We start from the raw sequence: 21,150 nt of genomic DNA, 5'->3' as shown, positions 1-21,150 counted from the left end.
GGGAATTGGAGTTTGGTGAGTAATGTTAATATTCCGGAGACGGTTCCCTCCGGTGGTGAAGAGGAGGCGGTGCGGGAGCCTGCTCTGTAACAGAGCCCCCTCCTGCGAGCAGCTCCTGAGGCGAGAAGGCAAATGACGCCGGGGTCTTCCACAAGGTCGAGGGGCCGGTTTCTCCGGATGCATCCGATGAAACTCTTCTGTGAGTGTGGGGTCTAGGATGTCTCCAGCATTGACCCGGGATTGCTCCTCCGGACCGAACCCCTCCCAGTCGACCAGATACTGGAGAAAGTTACCCCGGCGCCTGGAGTCGAGCAACTTGTGCACACGATACGCCTCCTCACTGTCTACCAGGATGGCTGGGGGGTCTGGAGCCGTGGCTCCCTCCTCCGACTCTCCTCTCGGACCACCGGCAGGTTTCAGGAGGGATACATGGCATGTAGGAGAAATACGGTAATTAGCGGGCAGGTCTAATCGAAAAGATACTGGAGAAATTTGTCTAATAATTCGGAACGGACCAACATACCTGGGACTGAGTTTGTGACATGGAAGTCGAAATCTGAGATCTCTGGTAGAGAGCCAAACCCATTGGCCAGGTTGATATTATGGAGCGGGGCGACGGTGACGATTAGCCTGGAGTTCTTGGCGTCTGACGGCATTAAGTAGGTGAGTGTGTGCTTGATCCCAGACCTGTTCACTCATTTGTAACCATTCGGTGACAGATGGTAAGTCAGTGGGTTCGCCAGACCAGGGGAAGAGTGGAGGTTGAAAGCTCAAGATGCACTTAAAGGGAGTGATGCCAGTAGCGGGTTTGACCAGGGAATAGACTAGTTGCACGTGGCCGCCATTTTGGATTTCGGATCAGCAAGTGTGCGGTTAGACACTTCTGGTTTCGCATTACGCCCGGTGCAGGGAGCCGGAGAAAGCCGAAAATTATCTTTTATAGTTGTTTATAGAATCAATTATCACTTAAAATACTACTAAGATCCATATTACTATCACACGAGCCAATGGCATTTAAATGCACGGATGCATAGATTAATGAATGAAATACAACTGTTCACGAACAGAAGATTGTATTTGACTCATGCTGCATATACACATACACAATGACAATTATGCCTACTGTAAATATAGAGTTACAACTACGATTAGAGTTGTTTGCATAAAATGCACCGTGAACATTCACATGTTTGTCCTGTGATAGGCTACAATTTATCTCCATAAATACTATTTTCTCAATTCTGCGCATATATTTTTACTTACATCAATTGCTCGATCAATATTATCATCACGTTTAACATTTACATTTTTTACTGTAGGTACCACAAACAATTTAATATAGGTAAACTTTGTGTACATTTTACACGTAGTACAATACTGTATGTGCTGCTTATAAACACCAGACAGATAATGATTTATGATCTTTACTCATCTCACTTGCACAAAATAAATGCAGTAATAGAAAGCATATAAACGCACAGGTGAAATACACTGAAAATGATATGCATTTAAAAATTTGGTCGGGTTGAAGTCATCCCTCCAGATCCTAATAATAATAATAATAATACATAAGTCTTATATAGCGCTTTTCAAAGAACGCAAAGACGCTTTACAAATGAAACAAACAAACAAAAACAAACAAAAATGAGAGTGCTACTGTAGATTGTAGGCGAGCTGAAACAGGTGAGTTTTGAGCAGTTTTTTGTAGGTGGTCAGTGAGTCCGAGTTTCTGATGTGGATGGGGAGTGAGTTCCAAAGGGTGGGGGCAGCGATGGCAAAGGCTCGGTCTCCCAAGGTTCGGTGCTTTGATTTGGTGATGGGTTTGAGAAGGTTTAAGTCGGCAGAGCGGAGGCGTCGGGAGGGGTTGTGGTGCTGCAAGAGGTCTGTGAGGTATGGAGGGGCCAAGTTATTGAGGGCTTTGTAGGTGATGAGCAGAACTTTGTAATGGATGCGCTGTTGTACAGGGAGCCAGTGAAGCTGTTGAAGGACGGGGGTGATGTGGTCTCTGGAGCGGGTGTGGGTGAGGAGACGGGCAGTGGAGTTTTGAACATATTGCAGTTTTTGTAAATCAGAGGAAGGGAGACCATATAGGAGGCTATTGCAGTAGTCGAGTCTTGATGTAATAAATGCATGGATGAGAGTTTCAGCAGCAGATGTGGAGAGGGTGGGGCATAGACGAGCAATGTTACGTAGGTGGAAAAAGGCAGTTTTGGTGATATGACGGATATGAGGCTTAAATGTGAGTGTGGGGTCAAAAATGAAACCAAGAGTTCGGATCTGGGGAGAGGTGGTAACTGTATGGCCATCGACAGATAGAGTGAAGTCTTGGGTGGAGGGGAGGAGTGATTTGGGACCAATGACGATGATTTCCGATTTATTGCTGTTGAGTTTAAGGAAGTTGGCGTTCATCCAGGATTTTATTGCAGACAGGCAGTTTGTGATGGTTAATACTGTGGCAGGAGTGATGGATCTGGTGCTGAGGTATAGTTGTGTGTCGTCTGCGTAACTGTGGAATTTTAGTCCGTGATTATGAATAAGTCCAAGGGGAAGCATATACAGGATAAACAAAGGGGGACCTAGCACCGAGCCTTGAGGGACTCCGTGATTGACAGGTATGGTGTGAGACGTACAGTTTTCTGTCTTCTGCGTCCACTTAGCCCGTACCACAGCCTCAACGGGGAATGCATGAAAGCTGACTTCTCTGTTGTAACATGACGAAATGGTACATAACGGTACACAACGATGAAGTGCTGAGGCTGTCACCCTCTGAAAGACAAGTCACCTCTCTTGAATCCTAAAAACACTCATTGTGAAAAAATATCTCTGTGGTAATGGAACTCGGTCGCTGTTGTCTCTCGCTCTTGCTGTCAGATCACCGCATGTTTTCACCGGAAGTATTGGCCCACACTCTCAAGTTCAAACGTCAACGGTCGCCGTGCACGGAGCGAATTCGGCCCAGAACAAATACCTGCTCCACTCAGTTTGATGTTGTTGACAGTAGGAACGCAGGAAGCGAATGACATCTTGATTGAGAACGTTCTGTTTGTCTGTTGGATTGGGGATGATAACCAGAAGTGAGCCTGATATTGACATTTAGGTGTTTGAAAAAGGATGTCCATACCCTGGAGGTGAACTGGGGTCCTCGGTCAGAAACGATGTCCTCAGGGAGGCCGTAGAAGCGGAAAACCTGGTTACAAAGCAGTTCAGCAGTTTCTAGTGCAGTGGGAAGTTTGGGAAGAGGGACTAGTCGGCAAGCTTTGGAGAATCGATCTACTATGGTGAGTATGGTGGTATGACCTTGTGAATTCGGTAAGTCTGTGATGAAATTGATGGCTATATGAGACCAGGGGTGTTGAGGCATGGGCAGAGGAGTTGAGAGTCCTGCTGGGAGTTGTCTGGAGGACTTGGAGGTGTTACAATTTATGCAGTTCTGGATGTGGGTGATGGTATCTGACTGTAAAGGTTTTTGAGCAATATTGCTGGGTAGGGTGACCACCTGCTAATAAGCCCAAGGGGGGACAAGGGGTATGTTTCTGAGGGACCATGTGGGACACTGTCTGGCGCGGCGGTGCCCCACTGGCAGACTCACTGATAGTGGTTTACCCATTTCTAGCACATACCACCTTGCATAGTATTAATAATGCCCTATTCTCCTAAACGTGTAATTTTTGATGTATGCTCATGAATAGGCCAACCAATGTGTATTTTTTTTTCTAAATAAAGACTCATAATATTTTGAACATTCAATGAATTGACAGATGTACTTCCGCTTAAGATTTACTATTTCATTTTATTTATTTTTCATTACAATTTATTTACTTTAAATAAATTAATAAATTATAATATAAATTTATAGGATTAACAGGAATTGTAGTTGCTCAACACCACAGGAACAGTTAAAAAAAAAGTATTTAAAAAAAATACGATTGACCTCGTATTCCCCTCCCTCCATGTCCGATTGAGAAGGACGTTTTGCAAAGGTCACAAAAAGCCCTCTCGGTATCCCCCTCAACACCTTTCAGCCACAAATATTCATTTCCCCATTCTTGTTTCCTGTACTCACACCTTCTCTTTTTAATTGATGATGGCGTTGCCTCTCAGACAGTCTCTTTCTCGAATTTTTCGAATTGGAAAGCGCGCATCTAAAAGTTCCTTCCTTCCAAGTGTGTCTGGTATGCGCGTGCGTGCGCTGTCATGACAACAACGAAAAAGTTGACAACAACCTAGTCAGCAGTTCAACTGAGGGGTTTGTGTGGCAACAATAGCGTGCTGAAATGTCAAGTAATGTTCGTTTGTCTGCTTGGGGCTCGAGTATATAGAGCGACCAACTTTTTTTTGAGCAAGCATAGATTATGCGTGACACGGTCTCAATTTGCATGACGCGTGAATTGGGCTTCAAACGCTGTGCGCGCACGCGCTACGCTGGACGGGTGGTCACCCTATTGCTGGGCAATGTTGCCGTCAACGGGCAACCAGATGAGACACAGGGCCCAAGACTGATCTAAATTATCCAGATTGAAATTTATTGCCCATTTTCAATGGGAAAGTGCCAAAGCAACAATCGCTCGGCAAGATTGCCCAGCAACATTGCTCAAAAGGTTGCCCTGTGTATCATCACCTTAAGGTTTGCCACCAAAAGCGGTTCTGTAGTAGATGGATTGTAGCTGTGATCCCAGGATGTCCTGAACTGGGTGTGGAATGTACCTGTTTGAGTAGTCGTGAGCATAAGGGTTTTGGAATGTATAAGAGACCTTCGGGGCATTTGGACGGAGGTTCTGCTTGAGGGTTGAACTGTTCGATCTCTGCAATAATGTCCCACTGTACCGGAGTCACTAAAAGATTCTCGGGAATGATGTTGTCATTGGAGAGAGGTTGAACGGGTTCTTCTGTTTAGCGAGAGAGAGCGTCAACTTTGATGTTCTTGGATCCTGGTCGATAGGAGACCGTAAACTGAAATCTGGTGAAGAATATAGCCCACCTAGCCTGACGGGGGTTCAGACGTTTAGCTGATCGAAGGTATTCAAGATTCTTATGATCAGTAAGGACAATGAAAGGTTGGGCAGCTCCCTCCAGCCAGTGTCGCCACTCCTCGAGAGCGAGTTTCATGGCCAACAATTTGCGATTTCCCACATTGTACTTTTGTTCCGCTGGGCTGTTTTCGGGGAAAAAAAGCACAGGGGAACAACTTTTCTGGGTTACCTTGACGCTGAGATAGGATGGCTCCTACCCCTGTGTTGGAGGCATCCACCTCGAAGATGAATTGACGTTTGGGATCTGGGTGTCGGAGAATGGGAGCAGAAGTGAAAAGGGTCTTGAGTTTATCAAATGCTTGGTGTGCTTCAGCGGACCAGGTCAGACGGGAAGTGTGGCGTTTGGTCATGGTGGTTAGAGGAGCGGCTACAGTGCTGAAATTCCTGACGAAACGTCTGTAGAAGTTGGCAAACCCCAGGAAGCGTTGCAGTTCTTTGACGGTTTGGGGTAATGGCCAGACCAACACTGATTTTTACTTTTGTCTTGTCCATGGCCACTCCCTCTTGACTGATTACATACCCCAGAAATGATGTGCTGGTTTGGTGAAATTCACATTTTTCTGCTTTAGCGTAGAGTTGGTATTGTAAAAGACGTTTTAAGACCATACTGACATGTTGAATGTGTTCCTCTAGGGAGTTTGAGTAAACCAGGATGTCATCGATGTAAACAATCACCCATCTGTCCAACATGTCCCGAAACACGTCGTTCATGAATGACTGAAACACAGAAGGACTGTTAGCCAGGCCGAAAGGCATAACCAAATATTCATAGTGCCCACTACTGGTTGAAAATGCGGTCTTCCATTCATCACCCTCACAAATATGAATTAAGTTGTAGGCATTACGAAGATCCAACTAATGTTAATATTCCGGAGACGGTTCCCTCCGGTGGTGAAGAGGAGGCGGTGCGGGAGCCTGCTCTGTAACAATAAAAAACAAATGGTAAAAATAATAATAATAATAAAAAATAAAAAAACATTTTTGAAAAAATATATTTTATTCATATTTTATGCTATGGCCTCTGTAGTGGACACCAGGAATCAGTTGTTTAAAAAATAAAATGACATGAAATTATATGTATAGGCAAAAACAATGGGATTTTTTTTCCCGATCACCAATAAATCTTAGAGTTTCAGGATTAATTTTAACTAAAATTTGTAAAAAGATGATTCTCAACTATGTTATGAAAGATGTAACGGAATTAATTGATACACCATTTTACTTTATACAATATGTGGGTAAAATGGACGTAAATTAATATTCCCATTAAATGCAATATATTTATACACTGTATCTAATGTGCATGTGTTCTTGGAGCAACATTTAATGAAAGAAGTGTAATAATTGGAGTAATAATTAGCTGCATTTTAATTATAATATCTAATATTTCATAGGAATATTGATGTATAACTTATTTCCATATTCACTTGTTGTGTCTCCCGAAATGCCTGATAAACATGTATGTAAATCAATGCCCTGTTCTGTAACAGAAAGTCATTTTTTTATTTGAAACCCCATAATGTTTTCCTGAGATATTGGTTTATAAAATACAATTTGAAAAGTAGTCTGATTAATTCAAATTTAAATACTTACAATATATTATCGTATTTCCATAAGAGTGCTACATTTGACCACTAAATTAATGTCAGACATTTTTAAAGACCAAGGAGAAGTTGTTTTTATGGTGAAACCTCCAAACATTTGTGGAAAGCCCTGAATGTGCTCTTTACAGGACACCCAGATTGTGACATGTGACATGTATGGTGTCAGAGAAATTCACTACAATATAATGTCCACTACATTGGACAAAAGTCTATTCCTGGGTCCCAGGAGGATATTTTAAAATACATTTCAAATGAATCGGGCATGATGTACGCTAAATGTATTATTATTCCTAACCTGAGGATGGCGCTCTCAGTATGAATATGTTTTGGGTTGTAACCTGTAAAAGACACGAATAAGAAAGTTCAGTAAAAACAGCAAGTCGCATGAAACCAGTGTCTCCGTGAATTATTCAAACTTGCATCCAATAAACATCACATGGAGTCAGAAGAAAACTACGCACCAGTTGAAACCTCATAAACAGTTTGGATTTCGAAGGAAATCTGGCGTGGATTCAAAAGTTTGATCTGTATCTCATTGCAACTGGCACTGCAGAAAAGAGTGACAAGGTAAAATATGTGACATTTTGATGCCATAAAAGTATTTAATAACATGGACTTTGATGATAAAGTGCTCAAAGAGAAGTTTAGAGAATACTGTGAAGAATGAATATTATGTAGGCATATGTTTTTCATGAGAGCACAGGGACCGAACGAAACCATTGATGCATTCGTGACTGACTTGAAAAATAAGGCGAAAAACTGTGAATTTGGAAGATTAAATGATGACTTGATTAAAGATCGCATTGTCTGTGGTGTTAACAATGATACGGAGAGCTAGGCTTCTCAGGGAAACAGATTTGACTGCAAAGGCAGTGGATATCTGTCGTGCAAACGAAATAACACAAAGCCATATGAAAGTGCTGCAAGTGGCTGTGAACAAAACAGACAGGCGAATTTCAAGCACACAGGGAAAGAGAAGGAAGAGTGCACGAGATGTGGTTGCCGTATATTTTCCGGATTATAAATCGCGTCATAAAAAACAGCGTCATGAAGAGGAAAAAAGACCAAGAACCAGTGGCGGCTGGTGAAAAATATCATAGGTGGGGCTGTCATAATCAGCCGTTTTTAATAGTCTGGTAACCATGGAAGTATTAGGCCTACTTTCTGCCCTTGGTATGTGTATTGTGCTTTGATGTTTGTTTTGTTCTATTCCTTAACCCTGTCCCAGTGGTTCTCAAACTTTTTAGGGTTGTACCCCAAGAGGCTTTAATATCCTTCTGCGTACCCCCACTCTTCAGTCACACCTTTTTCAGTAAGGGACAATATTTGCCCCCTTAAATCGATTTTTTTCAAGTGCATTTTTACCTTTACAAATACCTTTATAAAATAAATAATGCTTTGAATAAAAAAAAAAAAAAAAAAAAAAGTTAAATAGATAAATATGCAATGATGGTAAAAACGAAGTGATGCTTTTAAATATTAAAGGGATAGTTCACTTTGAAATTAAATTTTGGTATGTTTTAACTTACCTCAAGGGCATCCAAGATGTAGGTGTCTTTTTTTCCACAGTAGTTTCAATTTTGATATTTTTAGGTCAAACCGTTCTTGTCTGTCAGTCATTTAATGCAGGTCTGTGGTCACTGTCTCAAAGAGCATGCACAGAGTCCAAATTAAACAATTCCCCATCGTAAGTACACATTGATGGCCTAAGACACGAAAAGAGCGGTTTGTGTGAGAAAACAAACAGTATTTATATCGTTTTTAACTCTTGTACACAGCCACGTCCAAGTGATCTGAGGGCGAGAGCGCTTCCTGGTGTGTGACGTGTACGCAGACTGGTGCATAGATATAGACACTAGATGTCGCCTTGGCTATGGCATTCGTTCCAATGAACTGCCGTAGCCAAGGCGACATCTAGTGTATAAAAATATCTAAACCTAAAAATATATCTGACCTAAAAATATCAAAATTGAAACTACTGCGGAAAAAAAGACACCTACATCTTGGATGCCCTTGAGGTAAGCTAAAACATACCAAAATTTTATTTCAAAGTGAACTATCCCTTTAAATTAAAACCGCCAGTAGGTGATGAGTCATCGAGTCATTCATTCAGTAACGAAGCAAGTGGCTGTCATTGAATCATTGACTCTAAAGATTCATTCACAATCATTGCTGTGTGCTGCAGTTCTGCTGTGGCTTTCATTGGAGCTATTCATTTGTTGTAAAAATACTGACAACTGTGTTGAACATTAATATTAATATTTCGTTTGTTGAACTGTTGTATAAAATCAATGTCACATTCGCAATCCTGTGGATCTTCATAAAATGTGATCAACATTAAACACAGGAACTCACACAGGGTATGTCTTTGTATCAAAGAGAGTTTGAATTATATCGATCTCCATGCACAGCCTGTGTCTATATTTGTTCTTCATGCTAGTAAGTGCTAACTTAAATCCCTACTTTTACAAAGGTAACGTACATTGTCGAGAACGGCAGTATAGCGCGATTTGCTGAGGCAGCAATCTGTACGAGACCTGTCATATAGCCTACAAGCTGCTTAAATGCAGAAAGTTTTGACTGCAAAAGATGAGGTAATTTGATCGTATGTCATGTATTTACAGCATTTAACCTGAGAGAAATGCATGCTCAGTTTAAATCGTATTTTAAGATGAGGTAGTATTAAAGGAACGGCAAAATTCAGCATTTTGTTCCCGCACCACCTTCTGTCACCTCACGGTTTGAGAACCACCACAAACCCAGTTTGAGAACCACTGCCTTTACATATCTTTGTAAAACGAAAAATAATAATAATATTACAAATAATTATTAGTATTAACCACCCAAACACAATTTAAAACAAACTGCATGATACCAGTGCTCTGTGAAAAGTCAGTAATTATTTAATGCCATATTACAAGACTGAAGCATACACAAAAACAAACAAATTGCACAAACTTTCCATTTGCATTTGAAATTTAACTCAAAAAGTTTAGTTACTTTCTCAGAAAGGTCCCTCACTTCGGTAACTGTCCATGTTGGATCTGTCCCTGTTGTTTTAAAAAGTAATCACGGAAAGCAAAACAAGGCATTAGCATGACCGCATCCAGCTAGCCAGGACGATAGCTGTCTGATGGAGATAGGCGCACATGAGCATGTGCGCGGGCGGGCACGCGCAGCTTGGGGCGCTAACAGAAGCGCCCATTTGAGCTCGCTGATTGGCTACAGTTTATGTCAAACATGTATATCTTAAATCAGCAATTGGCTAAGCTGCTCCACAGACCCGCCTCTCTGGGGCGATTTCTCCAGCGCCCCAGAGCTGATGAGACGTGCACGCAGGTGGAGGAGACGTGTTGAAAAACTAGACATTTTTAATTTTTCACATATACTGGGTGTATTTAATATCTTAAACACACAAATACTGACAATTTGTATGTATGATTTATGTATGTATTTACTTATTTATTTAATGAGTGTGGCTCACAAACTGTGGTCTGGCTCATGGGGGGGTGGCGCCCTAGCGCCCTCTATTGGCCAGCTGCCCCTGCCAAGAACAGACATTTAATCTGGAAAGGAAGTTATTCAACTACACAATAGCACACAGAACAACAGGCTGAATAGGTGTCCGATATGTTAACGTAACACATTAACTAGGGCTGTAACGATATGCAATCGAAATCGCGACACTCAGATCCACGAACCCGTGTCGCGGTGTGAGAAGGCAGAAACGCGACACACCCCTTCCAGAGTTATCCTTCCCGTCCAGATCCAATGCTACCACATCTTTAAATTACTATTAGTATTATTTGATGCTAACATTATAAAATATGTAAACCTACTACACCACAAAACTAGTTGAGGATAAATTCTTTAAAATTAGGCAATTCCAGCATTATGGACGTGACATTTGCAGTAAAAACTTGAAACGTCTGTTTACATATCCATACTCCCTTAAAGTAATTCAGACATTAGAAAAATATCTCTACATGCATTCTATATTTAAAATGAGGGAAATACACATGTCCGTAACGGACGTGACACAAAAAATCTTTAACTTTTAGGTGGCTAAATATTTTTTAGCAATTCTGTGAAATACACTGCGCAAACCAAAAGTAATATTACCCACTGGATGAAGAAGGGTTGGCTCTCCACAGAACAAAAAAATATTTATTTTATTTTATTTTTTGTGTTCGCATTGAGGAAAAAAATATGTTGCGGACGTGACCGCTCTGAAAGCGGCACTAAAAGACTGCTTTAAAACTTTCACAGAGACTTCAAACAGAAAGCACAAAGCCTGTCTTTAAATTTAATTTTGTTTTGTATTAAATTTTTCTTGATTTTAATCAATGTTTCATCAACCAATTGCCTGGATTTAATAAATAAGATATAAAATATAGCAGACAATAGATAATCACAACACGGAGGCGCCGGCACGTGAACTGGAGCTCATCTCATAAATAAACCGAAACTCAGCATATAAGGTAGCCTACTTGCCTGACAGACCTGAGAAATATATATATATATATAGTAGGGGTGTAACGATATTCAAACCGAACCGAAAAACCGCGATACACCACCCACGATACGTATCGCGATACTCTCATGGCGTACCGAGGACGCCCCGCCCCCTGCTGCCCCAGCCCAGCCCCGGCTCAATGGACCTCATGTCTTATGTGTACACAGCGAATACAGCGTTATAGCCTAACCACCATTAACAGCCTATAATAGCAAGCTCTGTATTTTGTTACTTTCGATAATAAGCAAGGTGTAATCTTTTAAATTCTGTCTATTTGATCACGAAATGAAAACAATAAATGCCGTTTTGGCGCTCTTTGATGTGGCGTGACGGATCACTGTACTATCCTCATTTAAAGCGGCAGCGCGAGTAAACGCGATTCTCTTCCTCAGTTACAGAATAAACATGAATGGACACCTGAAGGTATGTTAAAAGATACAGTATACTAACTGAAAGTCATCATAACTTGTGTAATCAATCGATCAGTGTTTCAGCAGCGAAAAGACGCCAATAAAACGTCTTAGTTTGTCACATAGCCTTATATTTACCTCAGGCAAGTCATTCAGTGCCCAGAGCTTGTTGGTTGCTAAATGAACTCTTGCACTAAATAAATGCACTATATTAGCCTATATAATATATTTTACTTAACATGTTAATGATTGATATCTTGATTATTTAATGTAGCCTATGTTTTAAATATCTTTCATGAAAATGACAGCAACTGTGTAAATATTTAGATTTCAATAACAAATTAGAGTAGAAAACATAAGTTAATGAGAAAACTGCCTTATGTGCAGTTTACATGTTTTCATACAATGTGTTGATTATTATATCTAAAAATAAATAGTATCTGAAATTAGGCTAAAAGTCTAGGCTCCGTTGTTAACCTTTAAGATTATAGTAATGTGTTACAAAAAGTTTAATTGTAATTTAATTAATTTAAAGACAAAGACAGAATTTGTTCATTAAACCACTGTAAAAAAAAAGAAGCAGCAATTTTAGCTTTCTAAACCCCCCACCCCACTGAACCGAACCGAACCGAGATGTCAAAACCGTGGGGCGTACCGAACCGTCAGTTTTGTGTATTCACACGTCAAATACACAGGAATGATTACCAGCCTTTTCACATCGGCCCTATTATGACATCGGAACGATATATCGTGCACCACTAATACTTGGCATATTTTTTTTTTCACCAGGGTTGTTGAATGAAATTAAATGAAACGGAAATTATACTGGAATGTGACAAAGATGCTTTTCATCAACTCGGTTAACGTAGTGGTGCTGTTATTTCACTCTGTTTATATTATACAAGTATACATTGGCCCATATAGATACTGGGCCATATGCGGTTGTATAGCATATCAACATTTCTGCTCAGACAACTTACAAAGAGAAGCCACAATATGCCAGTAAACAGTGTAAGATGGTACTTTGTCTCTAGTCAACAACAACAAAAACATCCTGATATTTGAATGTGCCTCAGTGCGGTTTCCACTTTGTGAGCGCAAAAGAGATGAGAGAAAGTGAAAGATCTGATATTAGACAGATACCTGATCTCTTGTTTTCTGTTATTAAATCAGAGTTCACTTGAAATTTCACATTTATCCTCCTTAAACTGATTCTAACTCCTTAATATTTTTATTTCAGACCAGATGGCGTTGAAAGAGCAAAGACAAGAACTGAAGTAATAGGTAATGATGCTGTAATTTGTTTCAGCTGGTTCACCAATAAAATGAGCTTAATGTGCCAATTTACAGAAGATCTCAGACATCACCATAATGAATGAACTGAAAACAGGGAACTTTTGGCTTTTCAGCTGCACAGTTTAACATGATGGCCCTGTACTTTTTAAATGCAGATTGGATAAAAACACAGTGATCACAGTTCACACCTGCAGTGAAGCCCCTCCCACAACAATTCACCAATAAATACTGGGAATATTCCCATCATCCTACAAGAGAAGGACAAACTCCAGGAGTAGCAGCTGAAATCTGTGTGACTGTTAAAGATGGAGTTTATTAAAGAGGAGATTGAAGACATGAGTGATCCAGAACCATCCAGAATAAAACATGAAGAGACTGAGGAACAAATAGGTTGGTGTCCATTATTGATTCTTCATTGTTGACTGCTTTGGTAGATGTGAATTAATAAGCAGTATATGGATGATAAATGATGGAGAAATGCATCTGAATGATCATAACCTTGTATATAGCAGTTGTCAAACACATTTTAACTATATTGTCAAATGAATGACAGAACAATCCTTACGAAAAAGAAGTTTATTCAAGTGTGCTATTAGTAAACTTCTTTTAAACTAAAAATAAGAAAGTATTCTTTCAGTCTACTTATTATGTACTTAAAATTGCACTTGAGGTCCTGACAGAAAGGTCCAAGTATATTTGGACTATAGGACTCAATCTTTTGATCGAGATATACTTAAAAAGTATAATTAAGTATTCTAAGTATACTTGTCTTGATGTTGTTTAATCTTTTAATTTAGTAGCCTATTAAATACATTTTCACATATTTTTACATACTGGAAATATTGGTTTATTAAAAAAACAGGCTTGTAGATTTTGCCAAGAGATCTCTATTTATTATGTATCATGTGTCAGACAGAGAGAAACAGGCATATAAGAATATAAGGCTACATGAGAGATCTTCATTCGAGATTTCTCTGTTCCCCATTTCTCTATCTTCTCACCCCATCATACTAGCTGTAAATGGTTTCTCTGGGTTTCTCCTTCCTTACCCCATCATCTCTATGTTTCCTTCCTCTCATGCCTTTATGTTTCTCTGAGGTGGTACTGTAAGTTTGAGCTTATATACATTACAGAGAGACTTACAGCTTCCTTTTTAAGGTAGCGAAAAACACCTAATGCTTTGACATGGTGCAATCCACTATCCACATTAAGAAATTATTTCTTAGTGTATACATTAATACATTAGTGGTATACATATGGTACATTTGCATCAGTTGAAACATTAATTTTCTTGCAAAAAGCATACCAACTCTACACATTTGATGTATCATCATCATTGGAACATCTCTGCTAAGTGAACATTGCATACCTCTAAGCAAAAGAAAAAACAGCTCTCTGCTCAGCAAATAAGTACAAACATTGTCTGACTTCACAAAATACATTATGAAATTATAAAGAAAATGAATAAAGAAAAATAAAGCTAAAATATAACACTAAAAAGTAAATTTTTAGTCTTCAAGGCTGTTTTCCTAATTCTGAGTATCTGAATGTTTGTGAAGGCTAGTCCACTGGTAGTGTACACAGGCATTTACTTAAAATCTTCCCCTGCCGTTGACTGAATTTTTCGGTTATCCATGTTTTCACTGTTGGACGGTACGAGGGACTATTACGCATCTTCAGATAAAAACACAGGCGAAGAAGAAGCAGAAACAATTGATAGAGGATTGCTAACGCAAATGTAAACGGTACGATCATCAAAACAATATTAATCAAAACTGCCAAACGTTATTATAAGCGTTAATGACTGTGATACTTTGGGGTGTTGTTGGATTGGATCTACTCCATCTTTGTCTTGATCATCGTTCTGAATCCCATTCGGACGCAGTCTTTGACAAAAAAAAACTACATAAAGTATAAGTATACTTAAAATATACTTGAACATTACTTAAGTATGATTCATAAAATTAACTTGAGGTATACTTCTTTTTCTATGTAAGTAAAATAATGCCAAATGTTCTTGAAACAAAAAAGCCTGTTGAATTGCACTACTTGTAAATTTATGTATTGCATTAACCATGCTTGCATTTTAATGCATTGTATTTTTAGGGCTTGCATTTTTGTGGGCTGTAATTCAACATGGTTTAATATTTAAGCTGTGAATATTTCAACTTAAAACATTTTAAACACATTTTCATTATTAAAAATTCAATAATCCATATTCACCTTTCAGATTTCACTTCCAAAATATTCAAACTGTTTAAAAATACAACCTATTATATTCAACAGGCATTTTTTTACACTGACATCCAGGAACTGCAGGAAAAGCAGTAGATTACCGAGCATACTCTCCATCTGCTGTTAGTCAACCTCACCAGCAGGGGGTGCAAAAGCGCGTGTTGTTGACGAAGACCAGCAACAATTAGAGCAAGCCATTCATTCATAAATCTCATTTACAGCAATGTAAGTGTATTTGTGATTATTATGACGGTGGTTTTATGTTAAATACAGTGTCTTCACGGTTACTTTTCCTGTGTAGCCTACATGCAACTTTCTCTACCGTGAACGAGATTATAATGTTATTCCCCGATGCGGATATACAGATCCAATATTACATTTTTGAGGTTGACATATATTTCTCTTGGTTGTTTAGTTCAGGGGTTCCCAAACTTTTCCATGCCAAGGCCCCCCAAATACCACTAGGTTCTGGCCAAGGCCCCCCTTTTGCAGGATGTGTTATTGAACCCATCGACAATACTATGGCACGTGTAGAAATAAATAAATAAAACATCTAGGTGAACATCAGATTATGTGATGGTGTTTGATACCAGAAAGATTATAGAGATGCACCGATTACAATTTTCAAGGCAGATTCCGATTTTTCATTGAGTTTGACCTGCCGATACAGATTTTAGCCGATTCTGATTTCATTTTTTCTAACCACTTTACAGCACACACAAATATTATATAGGCCTATTTGTAATATATATATATATATATATATATATATATATATATATATATATATATATATATATATATATATATATATATATATATTAAAACACCACTTTTACCCAAACTGATTAATAAAAACAAGTTTAAATGGATACATTTTCTATAAATATTCATTTTCAAGACAAAAATCCTACTCCAGTTCTTGTTCAAACACACTATACATGCAAATTATGTGCATTTTAGGTACTTTTTGTGTGAAATCATATTTATTTTGTCCATCAAAAGTATGGCATATGTCAGACTGAAAATCACGTGAAAATCGGCCAATTCTTGTCACTAGCCGATCAATCAGTTCATCTCTAAAAGATTAGCATTAAAAGTATAATGTTCAGATAGGCTATGCAACAAATTATTATAATGTTATTTCATAACAATACAATAACAAATATTTTATATAAATATAAATTTGTTTTAAACTTTTTTTTCCGCTTTTTTTCCCAACTTGCTGCGGCCCCCACTTTGAAAACCCCTGGTTTAGTTGCCTTAACTTTATATTGCGGTCATGTGCTGCATGTTTATTAGGGTTTCCCTCAATAGTTAAAGGATAATTCCAGTATTTAGCACTTTGAGTCTATTTTCTAGTTTGTTTTGGATGAACTAGAGTGGTGGACACAGAAACGTTGACGATGGGTCCTGTCTCGACTTTTTGACTCGTTTAGAATCGCCTTTGACCGCTTCAGAGTGGCTGTTCTAGGGTCGGGCATGCACAAACATGTCCTTAAAACAACCCTTAACGTTCGTTTTCAAAACTGACCGCGCACACGCCTCCCCAAATGGACGAGGCATTTATACTTCGTGCTCGCCGGTGTACTGTTCTTTGAAACGACAGGGTGTGACTCGGTGTAATTGTCCTTAGCGGTGAGACGTAAGGTACACTCGTGAATGTTTATTTTAGTTTCACAACACTTTAGTACACCAAAACCACACTACAAAAGAATCGTGTAAAGCAGGAAACCAGATTATTCCTTGTGACATTAGGAAAAAAAAAAAATGAATATGAGAACGTAACCTAAAACTAAATTAACGTTATCTTACATAATTTCTTAACATTTTTATCTAGTTTTGTGAACCTTTTTATAAAACATGGCCATTTATTTTTATTTAAAGGGCTTATGTCTGCTATTGTAGGCTCATTTTTTTTAATGTAAGCAACTAATTTAGATGCAAGAACTGGGTGCCGGTGCTGTGAGATGTACATGCTCAGCCAGATTCGGCTTGAAGTCGTGAGTCTTCAGATGCGGAGCCGTGCGCGCTAAAAAAAACGTGTACTGCACACCGCCACGCGAAATGTGGCGCACCCAACGCGCACGACCGCCCACACCACAATGACGACATTTTTGCTGCGCACACACTCGCACTCGTGTGATGCTCTATTTTCAGTTTTATAGCTGATTGTCTTATTTTGTTTACATCTTACTTTACACACTTCAGGGCAGGCTGTTGCAGCTAGCTCAGGGGAGAGATTGTATGACACTAGGTGGTAGAGCCTTGAGACATGCACAATTAAAAAAAAATTGCCTTCTGCATTTTTGTTTTGCTTTTCCCCCCATTGTACCAAACTCATACTGAACCGTGATGTCTGAACCGAGGTATGAACCGAACCGTGACTTCTGTGTACCGCTCCACCCCTATCATATATATATATATATATATATATATATATATATATATATATATATATATATATATATATATAGAGAGAGAGAGAGAGAGAGAGAGAGAGAATATAGAATAGAAAAGAAAGTGTTAGTATTAATTGATCAAGTGTTGATTTTATGCCAGTATATCACGAAACGCTCAGCATGAAACTTTGCGCGTTAAGTTCATATTCTGAATCCATCTGCTTGCCTGTAGCCTATGTAGTAGCCTACATCCCCAATAAGGTGCGAGTTTGGTCTTTTATATCACTGTATTAGTCCATTAAGCTACGTTAAGTGTTTTGTTCTGACGGAAGGGGAATCCTTGAGTATGAGGTATTGAGGGAAACCGATTATAATCCCGTTCATGGTAGAGAAAGCTGATAACATGTAGGCTACACAGGGAAAGTAACAATGAAGTTATTGAATGAAACATAAACACAGCTTTTGTGTCTTTATCATCTTTTCCACATATATAATGACACAGATAATCATAATCATTTTCATTTCATTTCATGAATGGCTTGCTCTAACTGTTGCTGGTCTTCGTCAACAACACGCGCTTTTGCACCCCCTGCTGGTGAGATCAACTAACAGCAGATGGAGAGTATGCTCGGTAATCTACTGCTTTTCCTGCAGTTCCTGGATGTCGAATTTGAACCACTGAATTTGTGGAAGCGAATTTGCAAAGTGAAATAAAATGGACCGAAAAATGCCTGTTGAATATTATAGGTTGTATTTTTAAACAGTTTGAATATTTTGTAAGTGAAATATGAAAGGTGAATATGGATTATTGAATTTTTAATAATGAAAATGTGTTTCAAATGTTTTTAATTTAAATATTCACAGCTTAAATATACAACCATGTTGAATTTCAGCCCATAAAAATGCAAGCAGGGTTAATGCAATACATATTTTGTTCAAGCAGTGCAATTCAACAGGCTTTTTTATTTCAAAAATATTTGGCATTATTTTACTTCCATATTTTTCGTAAGGGAAACTTTTGCCATATAAATGATCTGAAACCTGTTGCTTTCCAATATTAAATAAGGGTTCACTTGAACTGATTCTAACTGTATTTCTGTGTATTTTAGACCAGGTGAGAGTGAAAGAGCAAAGACAAGAACTGAATGAAGTGGAGGAGGAACATCGTAACTTTAAAATTCAAAGAAAAAAAGCCAAAAAGACGCACACCTGCACTCAGTGTGGAAAGAGTTTCCAAACTAAAGGAAAACTTAAGAGACACATGAGAATTCACACTGGAGAGAAACCGTATACATGCACTCAGTGTGAGAAGAGTTTCAGAGATGTAACAGGTCTCAAGTGTCATCTGCACATTCACTCTGGAGAAAAGCCATTTAACTGTGATCAGTGTGGTAAAGATTTTATTTCATCATCAAGTCTAAAAAAACACTTGATTGTTCATTCAGGTGAGAGGCCTTATGTGTGTTCTCTCTGTGGAAAAAGTTTTTCAAGGCTGGACAGTTTTAAACAGCACCAGAAAACACACAATGAAGTGAGAGATTATATGTGCTGTGACTGTGGGAAGAGCTTTACTACAGCTGACAGTCTGAAACAGCACCAAAGAATTCATAGTGGAGAAAAACCTTTCAAGTGCTCATATTGTGAAAAGAGTTTCACTCAGTCCGGATCTCTGAAATCACACGAGCGAGTTCATACTGGAGAGAAGCCGTATCACTGCACTTGGTGTGAGAAGAGTTTCATAAATTTAGGTAATCTCAATTGTCATCTGCGCATTCACTCTGGAGAAAAGCCATTTAACTGTGATCAGTGTGGTAAAGATTTTATTTCATCCTCACATCTAAAACAACACCTGAAAGTTCATTCAGATGAGAGGCCTTATGTGTGTTCTCTCTGTGGAAAAAGTTTTTCACGGCTGAACAGTTTTAAACGGCACCAGAAAACACATGATGAAGTGAGAGATCATGTGTGTTGTGACTCTGGGAAGAGCTTTACTAGAGCTGAATATCTCAAACGGCACCAAAGAATTCATACTGGAGAAAAACCTTACAAGTGCTCATATTGTGACAAGAGTTTCACTCAGTCTGGAAACCTGAAAGAACACGAGCGAGTTCATACTGGAGAGAAGCCGTACGACTGTACTCAGTGTGAGAAGAGCTTCATCCAATCAAATAATCTAGTGAATCATATTAAAAAGTGTTGTTCTGTGTCACAGTGAGCAAATGTTTTCATCAGATCCCAAACTTTGAGGGAAATCGTGTGAGATGTGTAACTAGTTAACTAATAAACTGATGTTTCTGTGAAATGCCACAATATTTGTGTTTTATTTGTTGGAAAACAAGAAAATTATTGAATTATTCTTTCATTGAACGATTACTCAAAGAAATACCAAAATTTAAAAAGAGACTGGAAACAAATGTAAGAAAAACAACTATCAGTTATTTGTCTATATATGAAACAATTCACTCAATATCAGTTTTTAAATTAATATGGAGGGTTTTTATCTTTTTTTTGATTCGTTATAAAACCTGTTATTTCATAAGCAGACCTATTAAAAAACCTACACACATCTCTGCAATATTAAAGGGGTCTATAAGCTCTGTACAATAACAACAAATAATTACCATTTCACTGACAATGTGTGATTTTGTGAGTAAAAGTTTTCTACAGATCCAATACTTCAAAATAAACAATGAGATTCAGATAATGCAAATGTTTAGTGAAATTAACTCGTGTTCTGTGACATTAGTTTTGTGAAGTGTTTCTGACTTGTAACTTTCAGACTTGTCATTTAGCTCTCACTTTCATTCAGTATATACAGTGAGGAAAATAAGTATTTGAACACCCTGCTATTTTGCAAGTTCTCCCACTTGGAAATCATGGAGGGGTCTGAAATTGTCATCGTAGGTGCATGTCTACTGTGAGAGACATAATCTAAAAAAAAAAATTCAGAAATCACAATATATGATTTTTTAACTATTTATTTGTATGATACAGCTGCAAATAAGTATTTGAACACCTGTCTATCAGCTAGAATTCTGACCCTCAAAGACCCGTTAGTCTGCCTTTAAAATGTCCACCTCCACTCCATTTATTATCCTAAATTAGATGCACCTGTTTGAGGTTGTTAGCTGCATAAAGACACCTGTCCACCCCATACAATCAGTAAGAATCCAACTACTAACATGGCCAAGACCAAAGAGCGGTCCAAAGACACTAGAGACAAAATTGTACACCTCCACAAGGCTGGAAAGGGCTACGGGAAAATTGCCAAGCAGCTTGGTGAAAAAAGGTCCACTGTTGGAGCAATCATTAGAAAATGGAAGAAGCTAAACATGACTGTCAATCTCCCTCGGACTGGGGCTCCATGCAAGATCTCACCTCGTGGGGTCTCAATGATCCTAAGAAAGGTGAGAAATCAGCCCAGAACTACACGGGAGGAGCTGGTCAATGACCTGAAAAGAGCTGGGACCACCGTTTCCAAGGTTACTGTTGGTAATACACTAAGACGTCATGGTTTGAAATCATGCATGGCACGGAAAGTTCCCCTGCTTAAACCAGCACATGTCAAGGCCCGTCTTAAGTTTGCCAATGACCATTTGGATGATCCAGAGGAGTCATGGGAGAAAGTCATGTGGTCAGATGAGACCAAAATAGAAC

The 21,150-nt window shown here is 38.8% G+C and overlaps 2 protein-coding genes across 4 annotated transcripts in view; one reads left to right on the top strand and one right to left on the bottom strand.

The window, feature by feature from the left end:
- The window catches only part of LOC307167486 (uncharacterized protein), a 565,869-nt gene that overhangs the window by 235,144 nt on the left and 309,575 nt on the right, over positions 1-21,150 (bottom strand). The gene's annotated exons all lie outside the window — the stretch shown is intronic.
- On the top strand, positions 6,980-19,900 carry LOC307167720 (uncharacterized protein). 2 transcript variants are annotated; one of them, XM_079886995.1, is made up of 6 exons: positions 6,996-7,201; positions 8,413-8,472; positions 11,035-11,115; positions 12,801-12,844; positions 13,012-13,246; positions 18,603-19,795. In XM_079886995.1, the coding sequence occupies exons 5-6, from the start codon at positions 13,162-13,164 to the stop codon at positions 19,706-19,708; spliced, it is 1,191 nt and encodes a 396-aa protein (XP_079743121.1). In that variant the 5' UTR covers positions 6,996-7,201; positions 8,413-8,472; positions 11,035-11,115; positions 12,801-12,844; positions 13,012-13,161; the 3' UTR covers positions 19,709-19,795. The 2 variants fall into 2 exon arrangements, with proteins under 2 accessions (XP_079743122.1, XP_079743121.1); XM_079886996.1 differs by lacking the exons at positions 8,413-8,472; positions 11,035-11,115 and having other exon boundaries at positions 6,980-7,201; positions 18,603-19,900.

The sequence above is a fragment of the Squalius cephalus genome, assembly GCF_949319135.1.
Source record: "Squalius cephalus genome assembly, chromosome: 11".
Taxonomy (NCBI): domain Eukaryota; kingdom Metazoa; phylum Chordata; class Actinopteri; order Cypriniformes; family Leuciscidae; genus Squalius; species Squalius cephalus.
This window is presented reverse-complemented; position numbering and strand designations above follow the sequence as displayed.

Excerpts from the sequence above, each read along its gene's own strand:
- LOC307167720 (XM_079886996.1), top strand. The coding sequence starts at position 13,162 with ATGGAGTTTATTAAAGAGGAGATTGAAGACATGAGTGATCCAGAACCA. Across the intron at positions 13,247-18,602 it reads AGAGACTGAGGAACAAATAG|ACCAGGTGAGAGTGAAAGAG; the intron begins GTTGGTGTCCAT and ends TGTGTATTTTAG.